At 47.1% G+C, this 13,236-nt stretch overlaps 1 protein-coding gene across 1 annotated transcript in view; it reads left to right on the forward strand.

Moving 5' to 3' along the window:
• The first annotated feature begins 1,328 nt into the window (after positions 1–1,328).
• apbb3 (amyloid beta precursor protein binding family B member 3) overlaps positions 1,329–13,236 on the forward strand; it is a 79,902-nt gene continuing 67,994 nt past the window's right edge. Inside the window, exons 1-2 of the mRNA XM_087995033.1 lie at positions 1,329–1,381; positions 1,418–1,583. Coding sequence (XP_087851159.1) covers positions 1,535–1,583 — 49 coding nt within the window. The 5' untranslated portion in view covers positions 1,329–1,381; positions 1,418–1,534. The remainder of the gene's footprint in view (positions 1,382–1,417; positions 1,584–13,236) is intronic.

The raw sequence follows: 13,236 nt of genomic DNA on the forward strand, positions 1-13,236 counted from the left end.
AGAGAGAGATCAGGGAGAGGGAGAGAGAGTGAGCAGGAGGACAGTAAGATCAGGGAGAGAGAGCAGGGAGAGGGGGAAGAGAGATCAGGGAGAGGGAGAGAGAGCAGCAGGACGACAGTGAGATCAGGGAGAGAGAGAGAGAGGGAGAGAGAGATCAGGGAGAGGGAGAGAGAGCAGCAAGAGGACAGTGAGATCAGGGAGAGAGAGAGAGAGGGAAAGAGAGATCAGGGAGAGGGAGAGAGAGCAGCAAGAGGACAGTGAGATCAGGGAGAGAGAGAGAGAGAGGGAAAGAGAGATCAGGGAGAGGGAGAGAGAGCAGCAAGAGGACAGTGAGATCAGGGAGAAAGGGAGAGAGAGCAGGAGGACAGTGAGAGCAGGGAGAGGGAGAGAGAGGGAGCAGGGACAGTGAGATCAGGGAGAGGGAGAGAGAGCAGCAAGAGGACAGTGAGATCAGGGAGAAAGGGAGAGAGAGCAGGAGGACAGTGAGAGCAGGGAGAGGGAGAGAGAGGGAGCAGGGACAGTGAAATCAGTGAAAGGGAGGGAGAGAGAGCGGGGACAGTGAGATCAGGGAGAGAGAGAGTGAGAGGGAGCAGGGACAGTAAGATCAGGGAGAGAGAGAGTGAGAGTGAGCAGGGACAGTAAGATCAGGGAGAGAGAGAGAGGAAGAGAGAGCAGGGACAGTGAGATCAGGGAGAGAGGGAGAGGGAGAGAGAGAGAGAGCAGGGACAGTGAGATCAGGGAGAGAGAGAGTGAGAGGGAGCAGGGACAGTGAGATCAGGGAGAGAGAGAGAGGGAGAGAGAGAGAGAGCAGGGACAGTGAGATCAGGGAGAGAGAGAGAGGGAGAGAGAGAGAGAGCAGGGACAGTGAGATCAGGGAGAGGGAGAGAGAGAGAGAGCAGGGACAGTAAGATCAGGGAGAGGGAGAGAGAGAGCAGGGACAGTGAGATCAGGGAGAGGGAGAGAGGGAGAGGGAGCAGGGACAGTGAGAGCAGGGAGAGGGAAAGAGAGAGAGAGGGAGAGAGAGAGCAGGGACAGTGAGAGCAGGGAGAGGGAGAGGGAGAGAGAGGGAGCAGGAGGACAGTGAGAGCAGGGAGAGGGAGAGGGAGAGAGCAGGAGGACAGTGAGATCAGGGAGAGGGAGAGAGAGAGAGAGGGAGAGAGCAGGAGGACAGTGAGATCAGGGAGAGGGAGAGAGAGGGAGCAGGAGGACAGTGAGATCAGGGAGAGGGAGAGGGAGAGAGAGAGCAGGGACAGTGAGAGCAGGGAGAGGGAGAGGGAGAGAGAGGGAGCAGGAGGACAGTGAGATCAGGGAGAGGGAGAGGGAGAGAGAGAGCAGGGACAGTGAGAGCAGGGAGAGGGAGAGGGAGAGAGAGGGAGCAGGAGGACAGTGAGAGCAGGGAGAGGGAGAGAGAGAGCAGGGACAGTGAGAGCAGGAGGAGGCTGGTGCTGTTGCTGCTGCCGGCCGGCTCAGTGGCTCGGGGCTGGGGCTCGGTGTCTTATGGAAACAGCAGCGAGCTCCTGCAGCCGCCGCCGTGATGCTGGGGAAGGACTACATGCTGGCGATCATCATCGTTAACTATGACGGTGGGTGAGATGGCTGTGTTAGACACTGCGCTGTTTATACACACACACACAGACTAGATAGTCAGATAGACACACACATACAGACACACACACAGACACACAGACAGATAGACAGACACACACACATACAGACACACACATACAGACACACACAGACACACAGACAGATAGACAGACACACACACACATACAGACACACAGACACACAGACAGATAGACACACACACACACAGACACACAGACAGATAGACAGATAGACAGACACACACACACATACAGACACACACAGACACACAGACAGACACACACACACACACACAGACACACAGACAGATAGACAGATAGACAGACACACACACACATACAGACACACACAGACACACAGACAGACACACACACACACACACAGACACACAGACAGATAGACAGATAGACAGACACACACACACATACAGACACACACAGACACACAGACAGACAGACACACACACACACAGACACACAGATAGATAGACACACAGAGACAGAGACACAGAGATAGACAGACAGACACATACACACAGACAAGACACACACAGAGACAGACAGACACATACAGACACACACACACACACACAGATGCTCTGCCTGTCCCACATTCCCTGCCCTGGGTCACAGGCGGTAACACCCGCCCCTCCCCCCCACACACACATTGACCAGGGACTGCTCCAGTCCTGCATGGGGAAGGCTATCAGCTCAGAGCCGGGAGGCAGGAACTGCTCTGCCTCTGACAAGAAGGAGCTGAAAGGGAACACCAACCTCCCTGCCTTTGATTCCCCTTTGTGCTGAACTGGTAACAACAAGGGCTTGCATTTATATAGCGACCGCAACGTGGGCAAACGCGTTCCCCATGGAGAGACATCAGACCCACCCCCCTCAAAAAAAACCTGACATCCAGCTGCTTAAGTAGATGTTTTATAGGAATGTGACCGATAAGCTTAGGTCAAAGAGTGAGGTTTCAAGGCTTAAAAGGAAGGAGGGAGGAAATTCTAGAGGCCAGGGGGCGCAGGCAGCTGAAGGTGAGGCCAGCGCTTGTTAAACTCGGGAGCAGTGTCTTGCCTGAGTGATAGCTAAAGGGTGCCCATGTCAGAGCAGCTTGGCAAACAGTGGGACAGCAATATTGCTGCTGTTGGAGCTGAAGGGGTTACTGACCAGAGCAGGCTGTCCAGAAGATTAACAGATGATCTAACTGAGTTGCTAAAGACGATTAAAGGATTTGACAGGTGCATAGAGAGAAACTGTTTCCCTTGGCAGAGTATGTGGGGAATATTGGGAAAGGGGGGGTCTGGAACAAAATGGAAAGGGGGCAGAACCGTACAGTGGGTGCCAGGCCATTTAGGGGTGTCGTCAGGGAGTACTTATTGGAAGGGTCTGAGAATCTGGAACCCCATGACCTTTCACACACAACAATTGAAAATCTCAAAATTGCTCCAGATAGGTTGTTGGGCGATTTGTAAGGAGGATCGGAGCTAACGCAAATAGTTGGGAGATACAATGCAGATCAGCCATGATCTAATTGAGTGGTGGAACAGAGTTGAGGGGCTGAATATCCTCATGGGCCAAGAGTGCGGTGCTGGAAAAGCACAGCAAGTCAGGCAGCATCTGAGGAGAGCAGGAGAATTGACATCGATTCTCCTGCTCCTTGGATGCTGCCTGACCAGCTGTGCTTTTCCAGCAATACACTCTCACTCTGATCTCCAGCAGCTGCAGTCCTCACTTTCTCCTCCTGCCGTGTTCCTGACTGGTGTCTTTAGATTAGATTACTTAGTGTGGAAACAGGCCCATTGGCCCAACAAGTCCACACCGACCCTCCAAAGAGCAACCCATCCAGACCCATTCCCCTACATTTACCCCTTCACCTAACACTGCAGGCAATTTAGCATGGCTAATTCACCTGACCTGCACATCTTTGGATTGTGAGAGGAAACCGGAGCATCCGGAGGGAACCCACGCAGACACGGGGAGAATGTGCAAACTCCGCACAGACAGTTGCCTGAGGCAGGAATTGAACCTGGGTCTCTGGTGCTGTGAGGCAGCAGCGCTAACCACTGTGCCACCTTGTCCATTGAGTCTCCATGAAATTTGGTGATTTTTTTTGTGAACATGGTCAGTGTTTACCATTCACAGCAGTACTATTGATTGAGTAAAAAGCAATCAGTGTTTTGTATTATGAGAATTGGCCATGTTTTATGGAGACGGAGGGTGAGAGGATTTGAGGGGATGAAAGGCTGAGGTTAAAGATCCCAGCTCATTCTTTCCTGATTTCAGCTTGCATCAGTAGATGGTCAATCTGATCTGACCCAGCCCTTTGTGCTTTCTCTGAATTAGCTCTGCCTTGCTGTAAATTACAATGATCTGTAGGATAGGTGTATATTCCCTGCTTCTCACTTGGAAGGCCAGGAATTAAAGTCCCACAGCAGAGACTTGAGCAGAAAACCTTTGGCTGACACACCTAGTGTTTGTACTGAGCAAGTGTCACACTGTCAGAGTTACTGTACCTCGTATGTGACATTAAACTGGGGTGCCCTTTGTCCTCTCAGTTGACTTGAAAGAGTCTTTTTCAAAGAAGCAACTACTTTTGAGAAATATGTTAATAATCTGGACTTGGGTGTACACGGGCTAATTTCAGAGTTTGTAACTCTGAAAGGTAGTAGGTAGCAAGGGGAATAGTAACAAACTGGTGAACTGGGCAGATGCACGGATGATGTAATATCAGTGACAATGGATCATCATCAGGGAACATCAAGATGGGTAGCAGTGTGAAGCAAAGCTGCATCCTGGCATGAGCTCTGTTTGGCACAATTTGCGACTCACGTAAGCACATTTGCTTGCCAGATTTGACGGCTAGCTCATCACTTGAGACTGCATGCCAAGACTGAAGTATGTTATGTCCGAGTCAATAGGTTTGGTATCACTGAAGGCACTGCGCTGAAGCTCACTGGGAGCAATATCTAAGGGAGTAGGCCACTCACCTTTCCAACCTGCTCCATCATTCAATAAGATCATGGCGGACCGGATTTTAACCACAGTTCCACATTCCTAAATAATTGTTCACGCCCCCACCCCCCATCCCCACTTTGGTAATCAAGAATCTCTGTAACTCTGCCTTAAAAAAATGTAAAGATTCTGCCTTTTGAGGAACTGAATTCTAAAGACGCATCACCTCCAAAAGCAAAAGTGTTTCCTCATCTCTGTCTAAAATTGACGACCCCTTATTTTTAAATGATAACTTCCTAGTTCTAGATTCTCCGACAAGAAGAAACTTCCTGTCAACATCTACCATCAGGATCTTATTTGTTTCAATTAAGTCACCTCTGAAGTATCATATGGCACTCTGGCTCAGTGGTTAGCACTGCTGCCTCACCGTTTCAGGGACTAGGTTCGAGTCCACCCTGGGGTGACTGTCTGTGTGGAGTTTGCACATTCTCTCTGTGTGGGTTTCCTCCAGGTGCTCTAGTTTCCTCCCACAGTCCATTGATGTACAGGTAGGATGGATTGGCCATGCTTAATTGCTCCTAGTGTTCAGGGGTGTGCAGTTTAGGTGGCTTAGCCATAGTTAAAGCCCCATATAGGGTTAGAGCATAGAACATAGAACATAGAAAAATACAGCGCAGTACAGGCCCTTTGGCCCTCGATGTTGCGCCGATCCAAGCCCACCTAACCTACACTAGCCCACTATCCTCCATATGCCTATCCAATGCCCGTTTAAATGCCCATAAAGAGGGAGAGTCCACCACTGCTACTGGCAGGGCATTCCATGAACTCACGACTCGCTGAGTAAAGAATCTACCCCTAACATCTGTCCTATACCTATCACCCCTTAATTTAAAGCTATGCCCCCTCGTAATAGCTGACTCCACACATGGAAAAAGGTTCTCACGGTCAACCCTATCTAAACCCCTAATCATCTTGTGCACCTCTATCAAGTCACCCATAAACCTTCTTTTCTCCAATGAAAACAGCCCCAAGTGCCTCAGCCTTTCCTCATACGATCTTCCTACCATACCAGGCAACATCCTGGTAAACCTCCTCTGCATCTGTTCCAGTGCCTCCACATCCTTCCTATAGTATGGCGACCAAAACTGCACACAATACTCCAGATGTGGCCGCACCAGAGTCTTATACAACTGCAACATGACCTCAGGCCTCTGGAACTCAATTCCTCTACCAATAAAAGCCAGTACGCCATATGCCTTCATTACTGCACTATTTACCTGGGTGGCAACTTTCAGAGATCTGTGTACATGGACACCAAGATCGCTCTGCTCATCCACACTATCAAGTATCCGACCATTAGCCCAGTACCCCTTCTTTTTGTTACTCTTACCAAAGTGAATCACCTCACACTTACCTACATTGAACTCCATTTGCCACCTTTCTGCCCAGCTCTGCAACTTATCTATATCCCGCTGTAACCTGCCACATCCTTCCTCACTGTCAACAACTCCACCGACTTTCGTATCATCCGCAAACTTGCTCACCCAACCTTCTAGCCCCTCCTCCAGGTCATTTATAAAAATGACAAACAGATAAAAATGACAAACAGATAGGGGTTAGGGCGGCCGCATTTGGAGAGTTGGGATGGGCTGAATGGCCTGTTCCAATACTGTAGGGATTCTATAACCCTTCCAAATATGCAGGGCTAGCCTGTCTTGTCTTTCCTTATAAGGAAATCTGATTCCAGGTTATTAGTCTACCACGGTGGCCCAGTGGTTAGCACTGTTGCCTCACAGCGCCTGTAGACCCGGGTTCAATTCCCGACTCAGGCGACTGACTGTGTGGAGTTTGCACATTCTCCCCGTGACTGCGTGGGTTTCCTCCGGGTGCTCCGGTTTCCTCCCACAGTCCAAAGATGTGCGGGTCAGGTGAATTGGCCATGCTAAATTGCCCCTTAGTGTTAGGTTAAAGGGGTAAATGTAGGGGTATGGGTGGGTTGCGCTTCGGCGGGTCGGTGTGGACTTGTTGGGCCGAAGGGCCTGTTTCCACACTGTAAGTAATCTAATGTAAGTAATCTAATCTAACCCTTCTTTGAACTGCTTCCAATGCATTAACATCTTTCCATGTTGAGTGACTGGTACTATGCACCTTATTCCAGATATGTCCTCTATAACTGAAGCATAGCCTCCCTACTCTTCCATTCAATTCACCTTGCGATAAAACACAACACTCTATGAGCTAGTTTTACTTTGCAGATGAGTTCTCACAGGCCTGCAAGGAGTTTGGGCTTCCTGACATTGATTATCCAAAGCTACGGGCCAGATGAGGAGAGTCTACACCCCACCCCGTCAACATTGACAGGGTCACTCCGGAGCTCTTCACATAAGTTAGACCAAAATGTACCAGCGTGAATACATTGGACAGAGTGCAAAGGCAATATCTATGGATGGTTCCAGGGATGTGGAACTTCAGTGAGGACACACATTGACAACGTTGGGACTGTTCTCCTTACAGACACAGCTGAGAGGAGATCTGAGAGAGGTTTCACAATCATGAGTGGGGCTGGATAAAGTAGACAGGAAGTTGTTCCCATTATGTAGAAAAAAACGAGAGGGGCAAGGATTTAAAGTGACGTGCAAAAGAGGAAGGGTGGTGAGAGAAATTGTTTTCACTCATGAGAAACGTTCATTCGGCGTGTGAGTAGGGTCACTTAGTTCAGTCAGTTGGATAGCTGGTTTGTAATGCCGAGTGATGCCAAAAGCATGGGTCCAGATTCTGCAGCGGCTGGGATTCCCATGATAGATTCTCCTCCTCAACCTCTCTCCTCTTGCCTGAGGTGTGATGACCCTCAGGTCAAACCACCACCAGTCACCTCTGTCTCTCTCTAATGAGAGGTTGGACAGTGGTGAGTTTACCTCTTGGTTAGGGTCAGGAATGCACTGTGTGGAAATGTGGAAAAGGCAGGTTCAACTGAGGCATTCAAGAGGGTATTGGCTGATTGTTTGATGGAAATAATGTGCAATGGTATGGGGAGAAAGCAGGAGATTGGCACAAGGCAATGGTGCTCGTTTGAAGAGGTGGTGCAACAGGCACAATGGGCTGAATGGACTCCTCCTGGACTGTAACATTTCTATGAATGTGTGAATATGGAGGTGAAGCAGTGTGTGGGGAGTCCAATGTGTAGGCTCCCTTCAGGCGATGAGGACTCTGCTGGCTGTGTCACGTCAGCCAGATGGATGATGGCTGCATTTGCAAAGAACGGTCTGCTATGAACTAGGCAAAAGTGAGGACTGCAGATGCTGGAAACGAGAGTTTATATTAGAGTGGTTTTCTCTCACCACCCTTCCAGAGCAGGTCAGGCCTCGGTCTGCTATGAACTGGCTACAGATACCAGACTGACAGCTGTCCCATTAGGGTAGCTGCAAGGTTGGCATTGCTGCCTAACAGCACCAGGGACCCAAGTTCAATTCCCTCTTGGGTGATTGTGTTGAGTTTGCATGTTCTTCTGTATGGGTTTCCTCCCACAGTCTAAAGGTTAGATGCATTGGCCATGCTAAATGACCCACAGTGTCGAGGGATGTGCAGTCCCTGGGAAAGAATGAAGAAACTGGGATTGCTGGGTTTTTGGACAGGAAATGATTTTGGCTGTTGTTCTGAAGAAAGGTCACTGGGCCTGAAACGTTAACTCTGCTTTCTCTCCACAGATATTCCACACCTACTGAGTTTCTCCAGCTATTTCCATTTGTGTTTATGGCCAGATTTGGCAGTCCAAAATAGGAAAAGTGAACAGAAATGATTTCCATCGGCAAAATGGTCCCAAGCTAACTGGGGAGCTGGGTTTAAGGAGTTTACCTAAAGAATCAGACACAAGGGATAGTGCAGCAAGTTGTTTCAAAGAACGGTGGAAGCAAATGCACCAATAACTTTCAAAAGTAATTGTAGAAGAGACAATCATTGTCGCCCAATGATCTGTTTGGATTCTTCTTTCCAAGAAGTAGCAATGACATAGGGCTGAATAGATTCCTTCTTCACTATAATGATTCTGTGTGCCTTTAGGTGGAGGGGAGCTCTCCCTTTTGTCCTTGTTAATATTTACATATTACTATATTGCCCTACTAGGGCACAGCCTTAGGGTGAAGGGTGTGACCCTTTAGATTAGATTACTTACAGTGTGGAAACAGGCCCTTCGGCCCAACAAGTCCACACCGACACGCACCCAACCAGACACATTCCCCTACACCTAACACTACTGGCAATTTAGCATGGTCAATTCACCTAACCTGCACATTTTTGGACTGTGGGAGGAAACCCACACAGACACGGGGAAAATGTGCAAACTCCACACCGTCAGTCGCCTGAGGTGGGAATTGAACCCGGGTCTCTAGCGCTGTGAGACAGCAGTGCTAACCACTGAACCACCGTTTAGAACTGAGATGAGGAAGAATTTCTTCAGCCAGAGGTTGGTCGGTCTGGGGAACGCATTGCTGCAGAGGTCTGTGGAGGCCAAGTCATTGATTGTCTTTAAGACAGGGATAGATAGGTTCAATCTAGATTGGTAGATAGGATAGGTTAGTAAGGGGAACATGAGAAAGCAGGAGACTGGGGTTGAGAAATGTATCAGCCATGATTGAATGGTGGTGCAGACTCAATGGGCTGAATGGCTAACTTCTCCTATATTTTATGAGAGAAATTGAGGACTGCAGATGCTGAAGGTCAGAGTCGAAAAGTGTGGTGCTGGAAAAGGACAGCAGGTCAGGCAGCATCTGAGGAGCAAGAGAATTGACGTTTCGGACATAAGCCCTTCATCATTCCTGAGGAAGAGTTTATGCCCGAAATGTTGACTCTCCTGCTGCTCTGATGCTGCCTGACCTGCTGTGCTTTTCCAATGCCACATATTTTGACTTCTATATTTTATGGTCCTATGGTAAAACAGAGGATTTGATCACTTATTTTATCACATAAAATCCTCACCTTTGTATTTTTGATTGTGGACTGAAATGGTAATAGGACTGAGGAAGAACCAAGGATAGTGGAAGGGATCACTGCAATTTTCAAATGAAAACCATTGACACTTATTATAAGTGCTGTTCACACCTGTTTGTTCACTTGTATACACCAGGGGGTCAGACACAATAAGCAGCTGATTGGTCTGTGGAGTAAATGACCTCTTATCAATGACAAAGGCCATCTGCCTGCCAACAGCTATGTGATTGGCTCTCATTAGGTAGATAACTTGTGGGTGTAAACAATATAGCCAGAAGCCTTTGGCTTCTCTGGGGGTATGGTGGAGGGGACAATGTCTCTTTCAGTCCAGTAAAAAAAACTAAAGCATAAAGAAAGCCTGTTTATTTTCTCCTGCCAAGTGTTGTCAATTGTAACCCTTGGCCAATAAGTCAGAGACTTTATAATTTGTGAATCAGTTGCTCTGTGCCTCATGTAAGGAAATAGAAAACACCTGAAGAGAGAGAGAGGGAGAGAGAGAAAGAAAGATAGATAGATAGATAGATAGATGAACAGGAAGTTCTGACAAATGTAAGGGTTATCTCAGCAAATGCTGAAAATGTGTTGCTGGAAAAGTGCAGCAGGTCAGGCAGCATCCAGGGAACAGGAGAATCGACATTTCGGGCATAAGCCTGAAGAAGGGCTTATGCCCGAAACGTCGATTCTCCTGTTCCCTGGATGCTGCCTGACCTGCTGCGCTTTTCCAGCAACACATTTTCAGCTCTGATCTCCAGCATCTGCAGACCTCATTTTCTCCTAATTTTTTATCTCAGCAAACCCCATGGACAGATCTATGCAACTTTCCTTTCAGATTTTCCTTCCACCCATAACACAAATATATTTTTGTCTGTTTGTGTTTGTCTGTATATGTGTGCAGAGGGTGTTTGTAAAGGATTCTATGTGACTTTATGTGGAGGGGAGCTCTGTGTATTTATTCACTAGAGTTTTAACCTATGGAATTACATGTGGACAGTACATAGTTGTTTACCTATAGATAGAACCTGTTTATTTTTATTAAATAGCTATTCTTGGTAGGGGAGGTGATGACTATCGGTATTATTGCTGGGCTGTTAATCCAGAGACCCAGATAACATTCTGAGCATTTTGTTCAAATCCTAACATAGCAGATGGTGGAATTTGAATTCAATGATTGTTAGGAAAAACTCATCTGGTTCACTAATGACCTGCCATCCTTACCTGGTCTGGCCTACATGTGACTCCAGACCCACAGCAATGTGGTTGACTCTTCACAGAATCCCTACAGCATGGAAACAGGCCATTTTGCCCAACAAGTCCACACTGATCTTCCGAAGTGTGACCAATTGCCCTCCCCTATATTTACCGCTGACTAATGTGTCTAGCTACACATCCCTGAACACTATAAGCAGTTTAGCATGGCCAATTCACCTAACCTACACATCTTTGGATTGTGGGAGGAAACTGGAGCACCCAGAGGGAACCAGAGCACCCAGAGGAAACCCATGTAGAGAATGTGCATTCTCCACACAGACAGTCACCCAAGGCTGGAATCGAACCCTGGTCCCCAGTGCTGGAAAGCAGCAGTGCTAACCACTGACCCACTATGCCTACGCCCCTGGGTAATTAGGGATGAGTATTAATATTGCCTAGTCAGTGATACCCATGTCCCATGAATGATTTTTAAAAATCCAGAACCTGGTTGTGCTTTCTGTTAATATGGGTCAAAGAAAACCAGGTAAATTGGGGAACTTTGTGAACTTCAATTAAAATCTTTAATTTTTGATACAATTTGGGAATAGTGCAGCTTAATGTCCTATTTGCCACGCCAGTGAGGCGTGACAGATATGACAGTGAATGCGTTTCAAAAATACTTACAGGAAAAGTTGTACCTTACAGTACCTTAGGAGATAAAAACAGAGTTGACATTCCAGGGCTCTGACCTTACATCACATCTTATTTCAGATTGCCAGTGTCCTAACTTCAAATTCATTACTTAATTAGTCAAATTATGATAGGTATAGATAGAGATAATGGTAGTTGTCTTTTCCCTAGGATGGGGGATTTCAAGACCAGGGGGCACGGTTTAAAGGTGGGAGGAGAGATTTTAAAAAGACTTGAGAGGCAAATGTTTTACACAGAGGGTGGTTCGGGTGTGGAATGAACTGCCTGTGGAAGTGGTGGATGTGGGACATTTAAAAGACATTTGGATAAGCACATAAATAGGAATGGTTTGGAGGGATATGGGCCAGGCGTAGCAGGTGGGACTAGCTTATTTTGGGATTATATTCGGCATGGACTGGTTGAACCAAAAGGTCTATTTCTGTGCTGTATGACTCTTTAATTAATTAATTTAATAATTTATGCACAGAGACACTCACAGCTCCTTGAGTTCTAGCACCCATTTTAAAAATTGTTCCCTTTATTGTGTAATGCCTCTCCATGTTCTTCCTATCGAAATGAATCACTTAACACTTCTCCATATTGAATTTCATCTGCCACTGTCTACCCATTTCACTATCCCCTCACAGTTTGCAATGTTTGCGAGTGTTGTTATCTGCAAGCTTTGAAATTTGTACTCCTAAGACTGGATAATTAATATGGACCCCCAGGCATCTGACCCCTGGGAATTTGACCATAAGTGTTCCTCCAATCCAAAGGAAAGAACTACTAGGAATGAGGGGGAGGGGGGGGGTGCTCTCATAAAAAAGTTCTAACAGGACTGGACAGGGTAAACCCAGGAAGAGGTTCCTGATGACCGGGAAGTCTAGAACCAGGGGTCACAGTCTAAGGATACAGGGTAGACGGTTTAGGACTGAGATAAGGAGAAATGTCTTCACCCAGAGAGTGAGGAGCCTGTGGGATTCTCTGCCACAGCAAGTGGTTCAGGGCAAAGTGTTGAATGTTTTCAGGATGGAGTTAGATATCATTCTTCGGGCTGAAGGGAACATGGGTTTGGGGAGGAAGTGGGGACTGAGTCAGATGATCAACCACAATCACATTGAATAGCAGAGTAGGATAGAAGGGCTGAATGGCCTACTCCTGCTACCATTTTCTTTGTTTTTGTATCTAACACTCAATAATGATTTTGACAATTTCAGAGTATGACCTCTATGTTTCTTGTATTCACCACCCTCCCTAGACGGTGTGTGTGTTTTGTTGGTTTCGCTCTCCACAGAGCAGATCCATTTTCCTCTTTTCATGCCTCATATTTACACCTAACCATATCTCTCCTTCGCTTCTTTACTGCCATTAACTATCTTTGTCTTTTCTTCAGGGCACTCTCATAATCTGTTCCACTCGATCCTCCTACGCCTCTGATAACAGCATTAAAACCGTCATTTTCCAATTCCAAACCAGAGTCCCACTCAAAACATTAACTCTGGTTCCCTCCCCACAAATGCTGCCAGACCTGCAGAGTTTCTCCAGCACATCCTGGTTTTATGTAAAAGAAACTATCTTCCATTCCCCACTCGGCCACACATCCATGTTGTGATAACTTCCTTCACGAGTGCGATATGTGACCCTGTATTAAATACCGTTTGGAAATCTATGTACACCACATCGACTGCCTTATCTTCGTCCATCTTCTCTGATACCTCATCTAAAAACTCCAGTGATAGTCAAATATTATTCACCTTAAAAAAAAGTCTATTCTGGCTTTCCTTCATGAGTTTGTGTTTGACCAAGTGAGTTTTAA

The sequence above is a fragment of the Chiloscyllium plagiosum genome, unplaced genomic scaffold (genome assembly GCF_037043375.1).
Source record: "Chiloscyllium plagiosum isolate Xiang-an unplaced genomic scaffold, Cpla_swu_hap1 HiC_scaffold_16, whole genome shotgun sequence".
Lineage (NCBI taxonomy): Eukaryota > Metazoa > Chordata > Chondrichthyes > Orectolobiformes > Hemiscylliidae > Chiloscyllium > Chiloscyllium plagiosum.